The sequence below is a fragment of the Chlamydotis macqueenii genome, chromosome 16 (genome assembly GCF_036417535.1).
Source record: "Chlamydotis macqueenii isolate bChlMac1 chromosome 16, bChlMac1.mat, whole genome shotgun sequence".
NCBI classification, from domain to species: domain Eukaryota; kingdom Metazoa; phylum Chordata; class Aves; order Otidiformes; family Otididae; genus Chlamydotis; species Chlamydotis macqueenii.
In genome coordinates this window covers 341020-363230 of record NC_141571.1, presented here as the reverse complement: position 1 = coordinate 363230, position 22211 = coordinate 341020, and the positions used below count along the sequence as shown (strand labels likewise).

The following is a 22211-nucleotide window of genomic DNA, read 5'->3' as shown; positions in this document are numbered from 1 at the left end:
GCCAGGAGGCAGTGAGCTGGAGAAAGAAATACAAGGGAGAGGAGCAGAATTTACCTTCAGCCTCTGCTTTTCCAAACCAGCAACCTCACTTGACCATCTGTCTGCTTTTAAAATGCTCAGCTAGAGGCCAACTTCTGGCATTTAGCTCATCGCCCATGGACAGTTCTCCTTACAAGCGGGCCAGGTACTCCCTCCATTCCCCTAGCTCACATCCCTCAGCGCGGGACAGGCAGCTTTGCTTGCACAGGCTGGAAAGCACTAATACTGATGGCAATTCCACTTCCCTGAGCACATCACGAATCTGTGAAATCCAAGTTGATCTCTTATTTCCTGTGGTACCACAGTAGCCCTAGGAGCTTGGGAACAGAAGACTACTAACAACCCCCACAGTGCAAAATAGTTTGCAAAGGAAAATATTTTTCCATGTGGTGGCCTAGAAACACATGCGAAGAACTTCTTAAAGAACCGCTCCTTTTATAACAACTTAAAATCCAGGCAGGGCACAGGCAGACTTGAACGCTCTCCTGCCAAAAAATGTCTTAAGAAATGCAGCAAACAATGTGGATTCAGAACCTGGCCATGGGACACGTATTTTAGCACAGACAAACTGTTGTCTCAGTATTTCTTTGATCTATCATGGCCTCTCACAGACCTCAGCCTGGCACCGGCAGAGCAGGCTCTCAGATCGGGGCTCCATCTCGCTGTGCTCTTCAGCGCAGGGGTAGGTGCCTCCTCAAGAGCTCAGCTGGGCTTTGCACCAGTGCCGCTCTCCCAGATGAGATCTGCCCAGGCACCCGCATTTTACGGCAGTGTTTTAGTCCCTCTTCCTTGCACCACCAGTGCATCCTTCTGCATCCCAGCAATGCTGCTCCATCACCACTCCCTACATGGGAATGCTGTGCTTCATAAGCCCAAAGGGCCGTACGAGTCAGCAGCCTGCATCTGCCACCAGGAGGATAAGAAACAGATCCAGGATGTCTGAAAAATGAGTATTGCCCTGTGAAAATCTCCCAGTTAACAGCAGGTGGGAGATACCCTCAGTCAGTGTGGCACCTGGGCCATTAACCATCAACTGATAAACCTCTCTTCTTTGAATTTGTCTCATTTCTTCCTAAACCTGTTTATGTTCCTAACCTGCGCAAGACCCTGCTTTGCTGACTCTTAATGATTTAATTTTGTACTTCAAGACAGAGCACTCCTAAGCCTGCTGCCCAACAACAAAACCAGGTAGTTTCCAATTCTTCTGTTACGACAAATGACCAAATTTTCTCTCGCTTTCCCCAGGTGACCTGCAGTTTCTTCCAGCCCACTGACCTCCTCTCTTCCCTCCTCCAGGTCCAGCTCCTGTGTGGCTTCCCCTGCCGCACTCACCAGCCCCAGAGGGACCCCAGGCTGGACATGCAGGGTAGGCACAGCATGACTACAGCCGAGGGCTGGTTTGCTCTCTGTCCCTTTTCCTGATCCTCTGGCTTCTGACTGCTTCCCAGCACCCTGTATATGTTTCTGGAAATTCATATACAGGCTGGAAAATGTCTTTCCCTCCTTGAAACAGCTACGTAGGAGCCTGCTGCTGCACGTGCAGTTAGGGACGTCTCCCCCATGTACAATACTTTGCTTTGGTTGACACAATTTTCTCTGCTGCTTGATCGCTCAGTTACTCACCCTTGCAAGATGCCTCTCCATGTTCAGTTTTTACAACCCTGAATAATTTTGCACCAACACCGAGCTGCCAGCTTATTATTTGCTTCCTTGTCTAGACCCAAAGCCCAGCTTACATTCCTGCAGGATCAGCAGATAATCTGCCTTCTGAAAACACATAATTTATTTCTATCTGGTTTTCTTCTGCCTTTCAACAAAAGAATCTCACACCACCCTCGTATTTAATTTACTCACAGAGAATTATGCCAGAAGACAAAGATTGCAGAGGTGAGCGTGGGAAACTTCAAAATCACTTCCTTGGGTGCATGTCAGACGATAAATGTTCACTCATTCAAGCATTTACTTACACTGAAGAAAGTGTGTGCATGTGTGTGTTTGTAAAATCACTGCTTTAACTCCATTTTTCACTGAAAGACTTACATACATGCCTACATATCTACTATTCAGTTCTGTTTGAAGACTGTAGATTTCCTCATGGATTTATCTGCTAAATTGCTGCTACAGCATCCATAAGCACCTAAGTATTTCAGAGTTACTAATGAACTTCTCACAATCGTCTTGCAACTTCAGGATGCTGTGTCCTACCCACGCCCTACATGTCTGGCAAGCGTGGCCAGTGGAGCAGACATAGGCATCCCAAGGAAAAGCTTGACCTTTCCAGCCAGCAGCAGATAGAACTTGGTGTGTTTCTGCAGGATCTCCCCATACCTCAGGTGCAGCTCTGAGGTCAGACTCCAGAAAATAATCTTCAGCTTTACCAGTCATTTCTGAAAAAGGTGGTTTGAGTGACCTGCCATCCCTCCTGCCTCCTCTGCTGTGCCCCTCACCACCTGCACAGAAGCTGGCAGAAGCCTGCAGACTACCTCATTTATTCTAAAGCCCCAGTTCCCCAGCAGTGCATATCTTCTGTGTGTCAGAAAGCACAGGGTCCAGTGAAGGCAACAGCGTGTGACCTGTCACCAGAGCCTCAGCTGAGGCCACACACGCACTTCCGACTTTCAAGTGCTTCATTCTGGAAACTTTCTAAAGCTACCCTGGCACAACTTTTTCATAAGATTTCATATATACATATATATGTGTGTGTATATATAAAATAGATTTAAACAATTTTTTTTTTTTAGGTAAAAACTACCTCTGTCTTCCTAAGCACAACTCCAGAACACGCACAGAAGCACTTGCTCAGCCCACGGACAGAGCACGCCCTGTGCAGAGCAATCTCTAGGGAGTTGCCCCATAAAGATATCAAAGTCTCTCCGAGCACAAGCAAAATGACTTTTCAAAGGTTCAGCCCATTGGCTGAACTCTTCTGGGCCTGAACAGGAAAGGAAAAAGACACATCCCTACCAGAAACACAATCCCTCTGTCTAATCTGAGGTCTCCACTCCAAATCGCACCGGAGCCAGAGAAGCAATAGATGCTCTTCTGCAGGGGCTGTGACCAAGGGGCCTCCTCAGCGGATTCCAAGGCTTGCAGCAGCCTTGGGGAGCAGTGCCACTGGGAAGCCACCGCAGAGATCGCAGCTGCGGTGTCCACAGTTCACCAGCCTGCCTGCTGGCATCAGGTAGGGCTCAGCAATGCAGGAAGCTAGACTTCAGCTCTCCCAGATTAAAAATACTGAGGCCACATGATATAAACTGCTGCCTGGTATGAATTCATCAGGTTGGCTCAAGTTTCGTGAAAGTAATATATTAAAAAAAAATTGAATGGACTTTGTCTAGCAAGACTTTAGCCAGATAAAGTATTATCCTGTAACCAGCAGTTAAAACCTGAGGCTGGAGGAACATGTGAACTCTTGTTTATTCGGCAGAGATGCTATTGCAAGCCCTGGACTGCAGAGTGGAGGAAGTGTGGACAAGGGGAAGCGAACACTGGAGAGAAAAGGGCAGTTCTCTTTGCTAGGTATAAGTATCCTCCCTGAAGGTCCTCAGGCTGGGTGGTGGTTTACAAAATCCATTACTACAATTAAGACAGGTTCTTTTCAACACACCGGCTCACATGGCTTTTAGCACTGGAATGTGCTATAGGAAACTCTGTGGCATAAACACCCCAACTGAATTACAGACCCACATCTGCATCGAAATTAACATCCCTTTTCTCACACAACTGCGAGTGAAAGGGGTCCCCCCCGCCACCACACTGCTACCCATCCTGGCAGCATGCTGCCCAGCTGCCACCACACTGCTGATCTGTGCTCTGGCCAAACCTCTCACACCGGCCACCTACAGTAAAGTTTCCCAAATCTAAGTCTATGCACTTAAATAAATGGTCTGATTTTCAGCGGAGCTCAGCATCCCCGTCTGTCTGAGGTCAGTGCAGTCCTCCCTCTCGGCTCCCTGCATGCTGCGCCTCCCTTTACCTTCATCCTCGGTGTTTTGTTTCCTCTTTTTCCTGGATTTTGAGTTCTTCTTGTTTTTCAGATCCACAAGCTCCTTGATGCGCTGGGCAACTGAAAATTCAAAAGAGGCTCTGGATTAATAATGTGGAATGATAAAACAGCAAAGCCCAGAACTGCCCTGAGACATGGTAGCCAGACTGACTCCAGCCTGAGGAGGTCTGCTCAGGGGAATGCCCTGTCCCACAGCCAGCTCCAAATGCACCCAAGTGAGGGGCCCAGAACATCACTCAACTTCACTAAATGGCCAAATAGTTGAGAAGCAGCTCCAGCTGCTTGTACCTAAATAAACTTACTGCCTAAATACTAGCAGAAGGAACAATCCACTCAAGCAGTTCAGATTACTTCTCCTTGCTGCCTGGACCCTGGTGCTGGCAGGGTGATTTTTCGCTCCTTGGCCAAGCATAGCTGCAGAGAATGGCTTTGGGGAGAAGTGACCAGGGTTTAGGATCCTCATGAAAACCCAAAGCAGTGCTGCACATCCAGCAGTTCAGTGAAGGAACCGCACGTTAAGGCTACAAGCATGAAACCAGAAGGCAAAGGGCCCTGCCCCTAGGACCCACCCCCACTGCTGCGCTCAGCAGGGCAGGCAGGCGCTGGGGCAGAACCCTGCACCTGCCTGGGAGATCTCTGTGGGCTCTAACCTGCACTTGATGCCCCAAGGGGAAATAAGTGCTCTGGTTTCTCACCTGAGACTGGGCAAGACACAGTGAGCACTGGTGAAATAGTGACAAACCAGCCTTATTGGCACTTGGCTTTTTGGTTTTTATTCCACACAGGATGCTATAGCAATTTAAAATTGGGATAATAACTGAATATATGCTGGGCTGGTACCCCAGGCTTCTACAAGACATATAAATTGCATCTATTCACAACACAAGCCAGCATCATGTTTGCAATGGCTCCCTTAAAAAACTCCATATTAACATTCATCTTTTTTTTTTGTCTGCTTTAAGGAACTTTGAAGTAAATCATGTGTTTGGAGAACCCAAAGAAACTCTGCCCTTGGTGGGTTCCAATCAGCTCTTTTCAGTGCTGATCTTGCCATGCTGATTGCTCCAATAAGCACAGTCTAGGGCTGGAAATCCTTTGCCAGACGCAAGTGAGAACTGCAGGGAGCTGAGCTGGTGGCAGCTTCATCTCACCAAGGAAGGATGAATTCACCCAGCACATGGTGCTTTCACTGGTGGAAACCACAGCACTGGTTGCTGACTGCCTGTATTTTTAAAAACCAGACAACCCCGAATAAGTGGCACAACCCACCAGAATGCTGCTGGGAACAGCGCAGGTGTGCATGAGGCACTTACTGTTTTCATCACTGTCAAGGTGGCGATAAATGTAACCTTCCAGATAAGACTGAAATTTGGGTGATGGGGAGAAAAAGGCCAGACTGATGGCCATCAGTTCCCAGCCCCATGCCAGACTTCGGTAGCATGAATTATCTGTTGTCTGACGGATCAGTTGTATGTAGAGCTCATCCCGTAAACCTTGCGTGCTCCAGCACTTGGTGACAGTGACCAACGCCACATGATTCCGGTCCATGCGAGTCTGACGATCTCCCATGTAGCTCTGCACTAGTTTGAACATCTCACACGCCTCTTTTTTAATGGTGCGGTTGTTAGTGATGAGCATTGGCTTTTTGATAGAGCCACCATTCCAGGACAGCATGTTGGACACAGAGATCCTTCGGCGGAAGATGCCCTGCGTGTGCATGTTCAGGTTTTTAGAAGCCCAGTCTGCCATGCTGCTCTGAGAGATAGGCTTCCGTAGAGTATTGTAAGGGAAATTATATCCAACGCAGCTGCCAGGCTGGCTGCTGCTCTCCTGCTTGGGGTCCAACTCTATTGTCCTGGGCTGCAAGAGAGAACAGATGTGTTAAAAGCATCTTTGATGACTCCTTACCCTCCTAGGAAAATTATCAACAGGGAATCATGAAGCTACCAGCAACTGTCAAGTGGTGAATCTGTACAAAACATGATTTTCTGCAGAATCGGTGGCTGACATCTGTAGTTCTGGCACAGCTGCATACTGATGCTGTCCCCAAGGGAAGCACTGGGACATGGAATAGCAGGGCTGATTGTTTAAGTCGTCCCAGAGCTCCCGAGGACAGGCGCAGCAGGAGCTGGGCTGACTCCCAGAGCAGCAGCACAGCTCTGTGGCACCAGGCACATACCAGGAGCCAGGTTTCTCCCCGCCCTTCACCTCTCAGTTCCTGTGGAGCCACAGGAGCCCAGGACGTGAGTGGAGAACACCAGGAGGTGGCAGTGACTAGACAGCCACAGCACTGTGAGCACTGTTTCCTTCTCACCTTTACCCTTTGTGGCCCCTGCAATCCCATAGCTGTTTCCCTCCTTTACTATTTTTCCAAGTTCTAGCAAAAAAAAACCCAACCAACCAACCAACCAAAAAAACCCACAAAACCAAATCAACACAGCTAGCGACCATCCAGAGCTGCTGAGATTTGGGCAGCCTGTGCTCGGACAGCCTCTGCACTGAGGCATTCAAAACACATACCTCATTGCACCTTAGCCTTCCTAAGGGGAATACTGGCCAGGCACACACACGGGACAGGAGAAGCTATGAGAGGCACAGCGGAGCACGGGCACAGCTATTTTGATGGCAAGGCTGTCACCCACGTACAGTAAATCGTGTTTGAGTTGGTGAAGTGAAGGAGATCAGATATCTGTGTCAGTCAGCTTCCACCACCACCAGAGCGGTCTCTCGCTGCACCCCACAGAGGGCCTGTCTCCTCCCAGACGGGCCCTGCTCCTCAGCATCCGCGGGGAAGACAAAGGCTGCAGCCACACACCCACGTGCTTCTGCAAGCACTGCTGCACAGGACTCAGGGACACCTCTGCGATGGGCACCTCTACCATGTTTTCCTATCCAGAACAGGCACAACCTTTCCCAAATTACATCAGAATTGTTCACAAATACTGGGTTGTTTTTTCCTCTCAGAGAAGGAGGGACAGCTGCTCCGCACCTGCAATCAGCAGTGATCAAACTCGTTTGCTCCGGGGACAAGTTCACTGATCACAAGTTTACAGAGATAAGCAGCAGAGACAAAGACCTCCCTTCCTGCCAGACCTCGCGTGCAGTTTTCACATGTAGCTCTGTTCATCCTTCTTGCCCAGCAATCACTACAGATAACTACATAATTAGAGCTTTGGTAGTACTGATTCCAAGAAAATGATGCGTAATAACTACTTGTGAGAATAAGACACTTATTTTCCCCATCCAGAATTCTCTGTTTTAGATGGAAGTGGCAGTCTGGGACACGCTGAACTCAAACACCCAACAAGTTGTTTTAGGAAATAGACTTTTTTGTTAGAATTGAAATTCCCACATAAGGTAACTAAGAGCTAAACAGCCCACGCTTTGCTCTGCATTCTCCAAGGAGATCTCCACCAAGCAGGAAAAAGCCAAACAAGATAATCTTGAGGTTTTTTGTTTTTAAAGGAAGACAAAAAAAACCCAGAAATCCTGTAAATTTTGTGTTTGCAGGGGGAAAAGTGAAATAAAACATGCATTTTTTCCTCTTTGCAAATCACCTTTAACTTGCATGCCACACTGTTCCGGTCCTGCCCTATGGTCAATCCCAAAACACACGCTAGTTCTTAAACCTTTAGAGCAAGCCAGTGTTTTCTTCTCAGTAAGGAGGAGCTGCTGAACTCACGACAGAGACTTGTGCAGTCCAACCCTTCTCTATCTTACACCCAACGTGTACCTACATGTGCATGACAGGATTAGCACACATCACACTCCACCTCTCATTGCCAGCCTGGGGCACAATCATTTATCCTGCTTTCATACTTTGTTTTGGTTTTTTATCCCTTGAATTACCCCTCTATCTCCTGACCCTCTCTGAATTCACTCAACATGCTGCATAAAAATCTCTGCCTGCAGTTCTTCTCTGCCATTTCCATCCTTGGTCTCCTTCAATCCACCTTCCATGGCCGGGATTGGTTTTCCGCCTACTGCCCTTAAATTGCTCCTTCAGCATGTCACTTCTGAGGATCCACCTCCTCAAACTCCCCAGAGGTTCAACAGGCTCTTGGTTCTCTCCTCTTCTCTCTCTAGAGTTTATCTCTCAAATCTTGTTCACATAACTACCCAGCTATTATCTTCGTGCTGACAGTACACATCCACCTCTGCTCAGCCTGTCCAAGAACTTCTGCCCACCCTCCTCGGATAACGAATTCCCTTGTCTCCAGTTCTCTTCCCCATCACGCAGGCCAAGCCTATGACATGACTGGTGTCTCAAGCCACACACTGCCATTTTCAGGCAAGGCAACGATTTCGCTTACATATTCTCTGCAACCTCCTCCCCTCTTTACTTGGACTCTTACATCTCAGAGCACTTCTGCAAATAGAGCATTGACTTATGGACCGTTGCCTTTCCCATAACATCCATCTCCTTACATCTTCCACCTTATTCTCCTATGCCCAGCACATATAAATTGTTTTCCTTCATTTTCAAGGCCATTCACAGCATATCTCCAACCCACCATCTCTTGTGCATAATCAAGACATCAAGTCTCAGCTCTCCCTGTCAATACAATGAGGTGTGACACATCCTGAAGATCAGACAGCTGTCTTCCAACAAGTCTAAAGAGGCTGTGAAATGAAATTGCTGAACTATTAACTGTTAACATGTGAATCGCGTAAATTCAAACTGGCCCTGTGCCTGAAAAATGGAAAATGCAGGAACACGACATCAGTCTTAAAAAGGGTTTCAGGTGGAAGTAAGGCACTATTGATCAGAAATTACAATAAAGCAGAGAACACACACACACACAAATCTGACACAGTGAGGAGATGTCAGCCTGGCTTTTAGAGAAAAGTTCCACCTCACAGGTCTACTGGAGCAAAGGAGCTTTGCCAAGCTTCTTCATGAAAGGTCATAGACAGGAGAAAAGACAGAAAAAAGGGTTAAAATAAATAGTTACTTTTCACGCTGGAGGATTGTTACCAGCTGTGCCTTACAGAAGAGATGCAGAGACTTGGGCTGTTCAGCAGGAGTGGAATAAATGAAAGAGTGAGCAAAGAGAAAAAGGACAAAACCTTCACAGGATATCAAATTACCTATGTAGAACCTAAATTTGAACTAAAACCACAAAGCAGGAGGCTCCTTCAAAGCCAAATAGGAGAAAAGATGGCAAACTAAATTCTGCAGAAGTGCTGTGCTACAGAGGAAACCACTCCAGTTGTGCAGGTACACTAAAGTGCTTTAAAGCAGCTATTTCCAACACGAAGACTGTCACTGGTTTTCTGAATTTTTCCATTCAATGCTCAGGAACTATCGGAAGGGAGGAAAGAGAAGAGAGAGAATAAAAAAGAAAACACTGCCATGCAAATCCTGATGCCTGCATCCTGTAGCCCATCAATTCTGACCATCCCAGTGCAGAAAGGACATGTGAGGGCAAGGGCTACCAAAGCAGACACGAGCACCAGTAAAATGACCAGGCAGTAGATGTACCCAGATAGCACAGCAGAGGTACCCGCAGCGCTGAGGGCTTACTCGACACGAGTCCCTCCACAATTCCCCCTCCTCTCACACTACTGGCCTGAAATGGGGGCTCCACCTGGAAAGATGGGAAGCTTTGTGACCTGGTTGTTATTCTGCAGGCACAAACATGTTCTGTCTGCAGCATGTCCACTAAACCCACCCGGGAGCAGACCACGTACCCAGCTCTGCACCGACAGTGCAGCAGAGGCATGCAATTTAAGCCGGCATAGATGGAGGGTACCTGGGAGGAGCGGTGCATAGCATCTGATGAAGCCAAACTTGCCTGGCTGGTCACATTCTTTTCTAAAGAATCTATTTTCTCAAAAGTCCTCTTCTGCCTCACTGTGTCCTGTGGAGCAGCAACATCACTGGGAAAGCTGCCTCTGCTCTCCAGGCCCTGTCTATACAGAGACCTATTACTAGCCGAGACGTCGTCCCTTGAGTTCCAGCTGATGCATTTTTTCAAGTGGTCAGACTGAAATCTGACTTTGCTGCTCTCTACTGGGATGCCGCTCTCCAGACTTTCCGCATTAAGGCTGGCTTTGCTTCCCCTGCAAGCTGCTGACCTGCCCACCACAGCACGCATCTCGGCAATCAGCTTATCATTCAAAGCTGTGAGCTCGCTGCTGCTGCCCACAGAGCCAGGTCTTCCTTGACCTGTCCCTGGCCTCCTTCCTTTCCTTCTTCTCAAGCTTGGAGAAGGGCCAGTTGAATAACCAGAATCCTGATGGCTTATACCAGTTGGGTACTCTTGCGTTTGCAGGCTGTTCTGCCGACTGTGGTGGGCTTCCATGTTCTTGAGGATGTTGGCTTCCAAGATCCTCCAAGACTGTTTGAAGCTGTCCTTTGAAGTAAGCTGACCAGGTAGTTTAGTAGAGGAATCAGCTGTTGCAGCAGAAGAGTGGGAGAGTTTGAAAGACTGGTCAACATTGACCATGTGTTTGATATATTCTCTGCCAGCCGGGCTGTACTCAGTGGAAGAAGGATTTCTTGCTTGCTTCTTTGCAGCTTGCTGCTGTTGCATGCTTGGATGCTGTAATAATTTGGTTGGTTGCAGCTGCTTTTTTAAGCTATTGCTGGGTGATCTTGATGGAGACATCCCACTCATACTGACGCTTTCAGTGTCCATATCTACTGGTGGCTCATCATAAATTGGAGACTCTAAAGACGGCTCATCGTATATAGGTGCAGGGGAGGCATACTTGGGGGATGCAGGCTGGGGGGTTCCTGTCTGGCTCCTAGGAGGCGTTTGAGAAGTTGGACCATTCATCAGCACTAGGCAAAACCCACCATTCTCCGTCTTTTTGATCTGCATGGACTGCTTTATTTCTCCTGTAGGGATTTGCTTTGTAGCTCCAGGGCTCTGGGATGTGGATTGAGGCTGAGCATATATGGCTGGTTTTGGGAGAGATTTTTGGCTGTTGGCCTCCGGAGCACTTTGCAGCTGAAGCGAACTGTTTGAAGAGCTCTGTGTCTGCCTCAGACTGTTCACTTTGACCAACATTGCTGCTTTCGTGCCTGGCAGAGGCTGCCAGTGGGTAGGAGTCTCCCTAAAGGAAGAAAGATACAAATACAGGGAATTATTTAAGAATTCTATTAACTGAAGAATCCTCTACTTCTACCCAAATACCAGATTGCTAGTCTCAAAGCACCTGGTGATTCCCCAACCAGTTATATCAGTTCCTCATTGTTTTTTTTCCTGGAGATCCTCCTTCCCAAAACAGAAACACATCATTGTTACACACATGATACATTTCTGAGTCATGAACAGCAGAACAACATGATGAAACAAGTTCATCATACTATAACCTGTCTGGTATCAGCAGCACTGAGATAGGAAACAACCTACGCTTCCCAAGGCTCATTAGCTAGGACAGCAGCACCAAGCCAGTAAGCTATTCCGGAGCACTCAAGCAGTGAGTTGGAAAATAATCCCAAGTGTTTGCCTTCAGATTGTCAAACTATGATGACAATCCTTCCAGACCACGTTATCTTTTCAATCTAAGTTTCCAAATGCATGTTCACTTTGCAGAAAAATCAATGAAGTCTATAGAAGGTCTATAGTCTATAGACGTCCCCAGCTAAAAGGACATGTGTCACACTCCCACACAACCCACCAAGCCTCTGTGTAGAGCATCCTCCCAGTCTGGTCCAGGTGCCCTCAGACCTGGTTCCCTTGGCCAAACCTACTGGATCTGCTCAGCTCTCATGGCTGTGAAACCCTTCTCTGCTAGGAGTATCCTCTGACCTGTGCTGGTACTCAGGACCCACCACAACTCAATGTGTCCCAGTCCCAAAGGCACATTCTGCAGTGCAGTAATGACCTGCTGTCAGGCTGGTCTGTATTTGTGAGCTCTGAGGAAAAGGGAATGGAAGGGCTGTTAAACCAGCCTGAGCTTCCAGGTCTCCAAAGGCACCACTGCGCCCAGGAAGGTCCCCTTGAACCCGACCCCATTTTGTGCTCTCCCTCCACATATTCACTACCAGCTATCACTGAGTAAGACCTGAGGGCGCACTGCTCATGCTTGGTCTGTGACAGATGTTCCCGTAACACCTTCCAGCCATTTTGCTCCATTTGAACCTTAACATTTGTTCCCCATCCTGCGCTGCTGACCTGTCCTGCACAGCCGCTACGCTGGCAGACAGACCCACCTCCACCGTGTGCCCGGAGCTGCCTTTCAGTGATGCTACCCCTGCTTACGCCTTCCCTGCCAAGCCCCAAGATATCCCGACATCCCAGCCTCTTCTGCTCTGCTCCTGCTCTCCAGAGACCTTCCACCTGCTGGGTCCCAACACCCTCCCTTGGCACAGTGTCCCTGGGTGTGCTCTGCCTGTCCTCCCTCTGTGGCTCTCCCCCGGGCAGGGTACATCTGCACACAGCCTGCTCTCCCCACACCAACGGGACAGATCTGCCCCACAGCAGCAGCCCCACATCACTGTGTCTGCCTCCCACTCCAGCTACCTGACCCACATCCTCTGCCCCACACCCAATATCCCATGTCAGCTCCCATTCACTCCAGTCCTAAAAGGGTGGCAGGCTCCTTCCCCATCTACAGCTTACCACATTTTTGGCAAAACATGCTCTCTGACAGCACTGTGTCATTGTGAATCCCACCTCGGCACAGTGCCACTGGAAGCACTGCCTGGCCGCAGGTGCAGCAGCTGGCTCTCAGCCAGAGTCCAAAGGTCTCCACTGCTCTCTGGCCGCCCCACGCTCCCCTGCTGCTTTTGCAGGGCCTGGCTCCTTCCCCACAACAGACAGGTGACTCTACCTCGTGTAACTATGAGGTGACCAGAGAGGGTCTGAGAAAGAGCTGCTGTCCTCTGCTTCCCACCTTGGTGTTCCCCTTGCGTCAGGGAACCTCTCCCAGCATCTCCCACCAAGGCAGAGCGAGTTTTATTTTAAGGGAGCTCCTGACACTACTTCAGGCTGGAGACGCCACCACCCTGAGGAAGGACTGCCCTTCAGCCACCATCTCCTGCTCACAGCATCGCAGCCCAGGACTGACCCGAGTCCTGTCCCAAGAGCAGCTGCTTGGGAAACATGGAGGGATTTGACCTCGCCCTCCCTCCAGCTGCCCAAGCTGCCATCAAGCACAGCCCCTGCTCTCCCTTCTCCTGTTTTGCCATCAGCAGCTTGCCCTCCGCATGGTTCTCCCAGGAGGCACGATGCCTGGAACAGGGGGGTGACCACCAGCAGCTCCAAGTGAGGACACGGATGGGGAACAGCCAGCAGGGTGGGGCTGGCATTTGTGAGGCATCCCTCCCTAGGGGCCGCTCCTCGCACGGATGCGTCCCTCCTGCCCGCAGCCAAGCCCCAGTCCTAAGCACAGGCACTGCTGAGGACCTGGTTGTTCCTCGAAGAGCTCCTGTAGTAACAGGAAGAACCAGAGCAGCAACATTTGGTAGGTTCTTAAATGAGCATATCTGACACCCTTCCACGTATCCCTCCACTCAGCTGCACCAGCAGTTTGTTTTGTGGCAGGGAAGGGAGACCGGCAAAGAGGTGTGTGAAGAACAAGCAGGACGGAGCCACTCACAGGCTCCTGGCTCACGAGCAGGCCAGGAGCGATTGGATGGGAGCGATTTAACTCAAGTGCTGTGGCCAGAGCAGCACCACATCTGGACGAGCAATATCCAGCCGTTGCGTCTTGGGAGAGAAGAGCTGCAGCCTTTAGTGCTGCAGCCCCTGAGCTGCAGGCATGTCCCCCTGCTTTGAGGGACCCTCAGCCATAGCAGAGTTGGAAAATAACCCTGCACAAACAACCCTGAGCTCTGCAGGAAGGCACTGGACCTCATGTCCCATGAGCCACCTCCCAAGGTTATTTGTCTCCCTGATCTTGCACCTCCAGCCAGCTCTGCAAGCAGCCGAACCAGCTGCTCAGTGAAGGCTTGGCAGACTCACCTCCGTCAGGCACAGCACAACCAGACTCATGCCCCTGTGCAGGTTCAGCGTACGCCAGCACCGCCCGGCATCAGCAGTCCCACCAAAGCCCACTGCTCACCAAACCCCTGCCAATCCAGAGTGGCAGGAACTCGGCCCGAAGCTCTGCCACCTGCTCGCTCAGCCCTGGGCTGCGGTGAGGAGCCTCTCCCTGCCTGCACAGGCAGCCACACCACCTCCTGCCCCATCAGTCGTATCAGCGCCTGTCCCGAGTTGCACCCACGCAGCAGCGCTGGACACACCCTGATCTGCCCCTTGAGCACGGGGCTGGGCATCTGAGCAGTACCACCAGCCCAGCCTCTGGAGACGGGCTCCTGCCCCAGTGTGACACAATGATTTTAAGGTCCTGTGGGACCTCAGCTGGCAACGACCTCCCCCCAACATCCATGAAAAAGAGCAAAGTTCAGATTTTGGTCCTCAGATGAGCAATAAGGGATTTGACCTGGAAAAGGAGGGGCTGTGCTCGCAGCCTGCCCGAGAGGACAAGCTGCCTATCTGCCATCCAGTGCCAGCCAGAGGGCAATGGGTGCCCCAAAGCACCACGGTTCCTTGCTGCCCTGAGCCACTTCACCAGGGCAGGAGGAAGGTGTTCCATGCCTCGTCCCTGCCCAGGATGGGAGGACAGGACAGCAGAACGGGTTGGACAGACAGCCATGGCAAGGTAACGAGGCAAACGGTTCTGCTGTGAGCAGAAAGCCTCCCCATAGCAGGTTTTTGGCATTTGCGGTCTGCGCCCCAATGGGCAACAGGGACCGAGAAACTCGGAGGGCTGCACTGCCTCCGCAGACTCACATTCCCTCCTTTGGGCTGAGGCGCAAAGCTTGCATAGGGACCCAGCGCACTGTGTGCCATTCCAGATGAACTGCTGCGAACCTCCAGAGCCAGCAGAGCCCAGTGGCACTCAGGCAGCTCTCAGGGGACGACAGCACCCGGACCTTTTGCATAACAGCCACACAGAGTGGGCTGCAGAGGCGCAGGGCAGAGGTGGGAGATGAGCAAGGTCGCCGTGCCACCGCTCCTCCCCGGCTGCAATTGTGACACAAGGATTGGTCCAGGTACCTAAGCATTTGCCAAGGGTTCCTCGGTACCCCACTGGTACTGGTACCTCCCCAGGGTGTCCCAGTGACCACAGGAGCTTTGCATTCAGGGCTGGCGTGGGACTCAGTCGTGTTCCTCATGCCATGGTAGTGTCCTTGCATGGCTCCACTGGGATATCCAGGGAGGTCTCACACGGCCTGAGGAGAGAGGGCAGCTGTATCACTCCAGTGTCACTCAGGGCAGAGGGAGCTAAGCTCCAGCCTGACCACAGCCACCATGCTCGCCCCGACCAGGAAGTTTGTAAGTGAAGGGGATGGAGAAGTGAAACCTCTAACCTTGTGCCCTATCGCACTTTGCCTGTCAGTCTCATAATGGACACAACGTGCTGTCTCCAGCCTCCTCGGCTGCTGGAGATCAGAGGAAAGAGGCACCACTGCAGAGAAGACAAAGCTTTTTTGAAAGGACTATTTCCACAGCCATGAATGATCTTTTGGGGCCATGTCTGGATACAGCTTCCTTCAACCCCATCCCCAGGCTACAGAAAAGAACAAGCAGAGGAGAATGGGGACTTCCTGACTTCCCAGTACGGAAAAAGGTTCAGCCTTGTCCTTCTGAGCAGTGAAAGCCCTGACAGAAGGCAAGGCTACTAGTGGAGAAATGTCCCAATGTAGCCTCTTGGCCGTGCTCTTCAGCCACCAGCCACAGAGACTCTGCTGAGTCCCCTGAGATGGTTCCTTCGAAGAATGCTTTCAAGTAGCTCCAATATAAACACCGCAACCCAGCGCTGGCTTTCCCAGCCTGCACGCAGCTCCAGCAGGCCCAGTGTATCCGGCAGCTCTTCCCAGGCTCCACAGCTCCATTGTTTGCTCTTCCCTCCCAGAAGCCTGGAGAAAAGGCCCAACACCTCAGCTCTGCCCCTTCCAGCAGTTGTTTTCCTGATGCTTTGACAGAGGGGAACAAACAGGGATGTTTGTATTTCAGTGGCACTACTGCCGCTCCCCCAGCGCCCATGCCGGAGGCAGGGATGGAGACCCCGCGGAGGCAACTCACCCAAAGCCAGGTGTGCATGACCCCAAGGAGACTCTGTGGAGATGTGCAAAGCGTGTTGTGTTTGTGTGCCCTGCCCCAAGGCCAGTGGCACATGATGGAAACAAGCCTGTATTAGGAATCCTGATGGTGTTTCTTGCTTGATTATAAAGAACTTAATATCAGCATTACTTACACTGTTGAGAGACATAAGCCTGTGATGAGGCAAACCAGACTTGGAACAGGCAGAGGTGCCCTCACAGCCACCTTCACGGGCTTCATGTCATACTCCCCTCTAACTTCCCTTCCAGCACACCTTCCTGGCACGGTAAGACCAACCCCTTCTCCCTCCCAGCCCAGGATGATGCATCACGGGGCAGGTGGGTGAGGAGGGGACAGGCAGCATAAGCTGCTGCCCACGCAGAAGGGACCCACGCCTCTCCTGTTCTGGGGGATGGGATGTTTCTAGGGACAGCGGATTTCTAACTGGAGAGCTCTGAGATGCACTGTTATAGCAAGAGGAACCTCAGAAACAAGCCACTGACCCTGGGAGAACCATGGGGAGAGGAGGAAAAGGGCCAGCGCGCACGGACAGTGGCGCTGAGGATGGCAGAGCCTGCTTGTCATCCTGACTGTGGTGTGCCCGAACGCTACAGACCAGCATGCAGACTCTGCTCCCAGCAAGACTGTCCTCTTCAGGCCCCGGACCTTTGCCATGCCCAGCTCTGTCTCATCCCTGAGGCCCGAGGAGCTCCAGCAAACCCCAGCGTGGCTGCAGCAGCTCACAAGACACTTCCAAAATGCTACCAGCCGCTTCCAGCCCTAGGCTGGTCTCACAGTCCCCAAGGGAACACATTCATCCTTTGCAGAGGTTTCCAGTGTGTGAAAGGATCATTTGGCCCTGATCTCCCCCAGACAGAGTCCATCTCCCCTCCTACTACGGTGCCAAGTGTTCAAGAGGGGTCTGGAGCTGTAAGGCCCGTGCTGCCCGCTGTCCTTGCTCCAGTAATGGAGGAGCAGAGCTGGTGCTGGGCTGGGCAGCCCTAGGAAACGCAGCTGAAAACCAACACGGGAAGGCTGCTCCGAGCCGGTGCGCTTTAGAGAGCCAGAGGAGCAGCAGTGAGCGGTGGGGCAGGGAGGGAAAGGGTGGAATCAGCATGTAGATGGAGGGAGTGGGCAGCAAGGAGCAGTGGTGCAGCGCCCGCCTGTCCAGGGAGAGTCTCCACTCTGCTTGAGGCTGTCGAGTGTGATGCACAGAGGGTTTGGCAGCACTGAGACACGGCAGCAGGCACACCAGATTTAGCAGTGCTGAGAGAGGCAGTGTGGGAAAAACCAGTCTGCTAAAAAAAAAAAAAAAAGAAAAAAAAACCAAAATCACTCAACCACAAAGTATTACTGAAAAAAGGATGAAATCCCTTTCCCCAGCTCTCTGTGGCATGCGCTTGCAAGAGGCCCCTCTTGGGGACCACACTGGTCTCTTCTGGCCTCTCCATCTACCACGAGATGACAAACGTGAAGGGAAGAAAAAAAAATTTTTATGCTACTGTTAGAGATAAAAGCGAAACCATCTTGGGTGCAGGTACCTATAAAGATGTCAGATGCAACCAACAGCACTCAACGTACTCGTCCTCTGTTTACACAGCTGTACCCCTGCTGAGGGAAGGAAGAAGACACACTTATATTTGTCTCTGGAGAACAATGCAGGCAATGGAGCTGACAAGTTTGGTGTGCTTTCGCTGTTACTAGATCGGACATCCCAGCAAGGTCATTAGATGCCACCTGGAACACTTGCTTTGGGCTCAGCTCTTTGCTCACTATTTTATGAGCTGGCAAAAGGCAAGAAATCTCTCCTTAGATGTCAGGCTTGGGTAGGGAAATCATTCTCCACATCATAACTGGACACTGCTCACAGGTAGCAGTGACAATACGTGATGGATGTGCAAGGAAACAGAACTCCGCCTCCTGCTTCCAAGAAAGCAGCTTCCACAGGGAAACGCTGCCAGCTTACTGATGTGAGGGTCTGGAAGAGCCTCACATGTCCAAGCAGCCGGTTAGCTCCCAAGCAAGCTGCCACTCACACCTTTCCTGGCACTTGCCCTTCAATGGAGTTTATTGCAGGCTGAAAGTGCCCCAAGGTTGCTGCAAAAACTTGTGCTCAGGATGACGCGAAGGAGGAGCCCTTCCCATTCTCCCTCCTTGCAGGAGAACTGGCAGTGACGCTTGCAATGCTGCTTTGCACCAGCCTGGCTGGCACAGAAAGGAAAATCAAACCAAACCCCTGCCCGTGTCGCATCGCTCCCCTTCCTCCTGTATGATGGGGCCTGCGTAGGGCCCTCCCTGCTGAGAGGGCCGGAGAGCTGAGGAATGGGTCAGAGCTAGTGTCGCTTATCCCTCGAGGCACAGCTGTTCCCTGGACTGAGGCAAAGGAGGCCACATTCCCCTTCTGAGAGTCTCAGTCAGAAATATTTTGGACCCCATGGAGCTCAGGATATTTTATGCCCTGTGCAAGGCTCTTGCACTCACTCCTCTGGAAACACGTAGTTTGTGGGTGCTCGTCCCACCTGCCCCACAGCGCTGGGCTGCAGAAGGACAAGGAGGAGAAGCCAGTTGGCTCATGGTAAATCCCACCCACCTGTGGTCACCAGTAGGGCCAGAGGAAACTGGGAACTACTGGGGTTCAGCTTAAGGCATTTCTCACTGTTTGGGTTTCTCCTGGCAGGGCAAGGATCATCCTCTGGATGGGTCTGAAGCTCAGAGGGGCTGCTCACAGAGCCAGAGGCACTGGAAGCATCACAGGCACCAGTAAAGCCCTGGGCTCTTTCTAGTGCACTTGATGTGTATCAGCGGTGACTCCCAGTCATGCAGATATAAAGTGAATACAGGAGCATCTCGCAGGGGGCAGCAGACAAGTGTTAAACCTCCGTTTAGAGCACTCTAGATCGTATATCTTCCAGAATCACCATCCTACATGGTTTTCATCATCTTAGCTTTTTTCTTCTCTCCCCATGAGCTCCCAGCACACAAAGAGGCAATTTCGATCCAAAAACCAAACCGTTAAAGAAGCCTGGCTTACTGCCCTGCCCAGAAGTGGAGACCAGGAACACTGGCATGGATGGCAGGAGAGCCAGGCTCAGCCGAGCTCTGCTCAGCCCTTGGGTGAGCCACTTCTCTTCAGCAGACTCAATTCTGCTTGCTGCTTAGCCTCCCTGGCTGTGGGTACCACACTCTCCAGAGCAGGATGATGCCAGGAAGGAGGCAGGGCAGCCCTGGGCAGTGCCCCAGGCAGAGGGGCCATCTCTGCAGGCAGAGGAGAGGATGAGGGGTGCTTTTGAGCAGCTGAAGCTGGCAAAGTTTCAGTACATACAGTGCTCCCACTCCTCCCACTTCCTCCCTTCCTCCCCCTTCCCCCCCACCCGCTGTCGTCAGACTGGTTTGAGTGTTATTGTTCTTTCACTTCAGGCTTGATGTGACCAAATAACTGTGCCCAGAAGCTCTGTCCCTGCAGCCCCACCTCCTGCCCTGGCCGAAGCTGCAAGTACAGGCAAGCAGCTGAGCGAGCCTGGAGGAAAGAGCCGGAGTAGCCGAGTTCACCTGCACCCTGCAGCAGCTGAACTCCTTGCACAGCAGCTCAGCCATCCCAGCAAACCCCACCACCAGCATCTGACAGAGCTCTCGGCACTGTGTGACACTCCTGCCCGTCCCCTCTCCTCTGGTTTAGCACAAAGGGCTCTGGAGTGACAATTGTCTTTCAGTGTGAGTTTTTATGGTGCCTCACACAGACGAGGCCCAGCCCAGACCCGGGACATTCGAGCGGTACCACAGTCATGAAAGTGGACAGCTGTACCCCAGAAGAGGCGGGCAAGCGGTGGTGATTACTGGCCTAGCAGTGCTTTGCCGCAGCGCTGCACCTTCTCAGGGCAGCACAGCTTCCCAGCCCATCGGCCAGCCAGCGCCTGCCTGGCAGCAGAAGTCACCCATTAGATACAAAGAGAAAAAGCTAAAGCTCCCCCTACCTGCCAGGATCTTTCCTCTTCTCCACGGAGCAATCCCCCTTGCCCTTCTCCATCTCCTGCACAAGGGCCACTTGGATGGGAGTGCTCCTGCCATCACTGCCGGTGCTGCCCCGCTGCTGCTGGCCCCGGCAGCTAGACTGGGAGCCGTGCTTCATGGCCTGGAGCTGCGCCAAGGGCACAATGTCGCAGCCCTGGGGCCGGTGCCACACCGTCTGCCGCGTGATGGCATTGTAGTAGTAGAAGCGGTTGTTGTTCTGGTCAAAGAGCTCCCACCACTGCTTCTGATCTGACTGGCGCACCTTCAGATTGGGAGGGGGATCCCAGCCGCACTCGCCAGTGGTCAGGTTGACGTACATCCGCTCCTGGGAGCGGGGCTCAATGATCTCCACCCAGTCTGAGCTGCAGGGACACGAAAGTGGTGTTAGTCTGGGCCAGAGGCTGGAGGCAAACAGGCTGCCCGGGAGTCCTACAGAGCTGTGCAGATGAAAGCACTGCTTGGGGCCGTTCAGCAATCTAAGGAGCTCAGGGGAAGAGGAGGAGAAGGGTTTGAGATGAGGCTGAGCCAAACCAGCATCTCCCTGGCACAGGGAAGGGGAGGTCACCCCACCAGCCAGGCTCTGACATCAGCTCACGCCACTCACCAGCCCAGGACAAGCGGCACAGGACAAGCGAGCATCGTTTACTGATGCTCTGATAACTCACATCAAGGGCTGGGGCCATCACAAGAGCGCTGGCGCCTGGCAAGATGCACAGGGGAACTCGCTCTCGAGAGCAGGGAGGATCTGCAAAACAGGATCTCCTCCTTCTGGGAGCTGCACCCTGTAATTAATGCCACCTTGAGAGACCAAACCCCTGGCTCCGAACAACGCAGGCAGCCTGCCCATGCCAGTGCCTGCCTGCAGGGCCCACACACTGTGGGGCTGGAGGGGACCTCTTGGACACTCATTCCCTGCTTGAAGCCCATGCTAGCCCAAAAGATAAATGCAGGGAGTGGCTGGTGGATGAGACCACCTCCACTGCAAGCTTTTCCCCTCCTCCCTTGGCTGATGGGACAAAGCCCTCAGTGGCCCTTTGGGTGTAAGGTGACCCAAAGGACAGGCACGGCCTGCCACCGATCCATAACCCCTCTGCTGCCCCTCCAGCCCCAGGGTCCCTCGCCAGCACCCACAGTGGCCCAGCCTAGGGCTCAGTGAGAGCGCAGCGCATGCAGCGCTGCAGGGCTGGTTTTCAGGCAGATCAGCATGATGGTTTTGTGGCAACAGAGGTGTTAGGCTGTGCAGTCCTTGTACGTGGCACGTCAGCCTTTAACACTGACCCACCTACCTGCAAAAGCTGGCCCAGGGGAGAGCAGAAGAGCTCAGCAAAGTCAATGCCTCCATGATGCTATAGCCAAAATAATTTTGGTTGGCCCAGGTAAACAGAAGGACGTGCAAACCCCAGCAAGGTCTCCTCCCACGGGGAAGAGATGCTGCCACTAAAGCGATCCTGCCTCTGGCAGCACATGCAAGCGTGCAGCTAAAAACAGAGCTAAACCCCAGCTCCCCTGCACCCCCCAAGTCCTGGCCCTCCACCCTCCTCCTCCTCTGACCTGTGTCGGTGCAGGCTGCAGGAAGGAAGCCCTGTTTAGCCTGAGTTATTTTTGTTATTAATAAAAGCCATATGAAAAGGATGGGTACAGGGCCACCCTTGAAACCTGCTCCTGCCCGCTGCCATGGGGGCTTTCCCCGGAAGAACCTCTGGCTCCACCCCGGCAGGGGCACAACAGCAGGAGCCCTTCCCAGAGGAGCAGCAGGAGAAGGGAGATCCCGTTGCATCCCTCTTGCACCCTCTCTGCTCCCAGCCTGCAGTTCCTCAGAGGAGTCTGGGTGGATGGTGGCAGCCCTGCAGTGTCCGAAATGGCAGCCCTGCTGGCACAATCATGGGAGAGGTGGTGTTTGGTGGCAGGGCAGCACAGCCCTCCACTCTGCCCTGGCTTTCTGGGGAAGGTCAGTGTGTCTCCTTCCACTGGACAAATCTGGGAGGGCATTTAATTCCACATCACACCTCCCCGACAGGAAAACTGCAGGTGTATTCAAGGCTGAGCAGCCTGGCACGCACCCCTAAAAAGCAGGCTGCTCTTTGACTCTTTGA

At 52.1% G+C, this 22211-nt stretch overlaps 1 protein-coding gene across 1 annotated transcript in view; it reads right to left on the bottom strand.

The window, feature by feature from the left end:
* The window catches only part of LOC104487573 (rho GTPase-activating protein 39), a 55078-nt gene that overhangs the window by 7520 nt on the left and 25347 nt on the right, over positions 1-22211 (bottom strand). Inside the window, exons 2-5 of the mRNA XM_086760380.1 lie at positions 20082-20480; positions 9802-11110; positions 5359-5905; positions 4016-4105 (exon numbers count right to left, since the gene is read on the bottom strand). Of these exons, the coding sequence (XP_086616506.1) occupies positions 4016-4105; positions 5359-5905; positions 9802-11110; positions 20082-20480 (2345 nt within the window). The remainder of the gene's footprint in view (positions 1-4015; positions 4106-5358; positions 5906-9801; positions 11111-20081; positions 20481-22211) is intronic.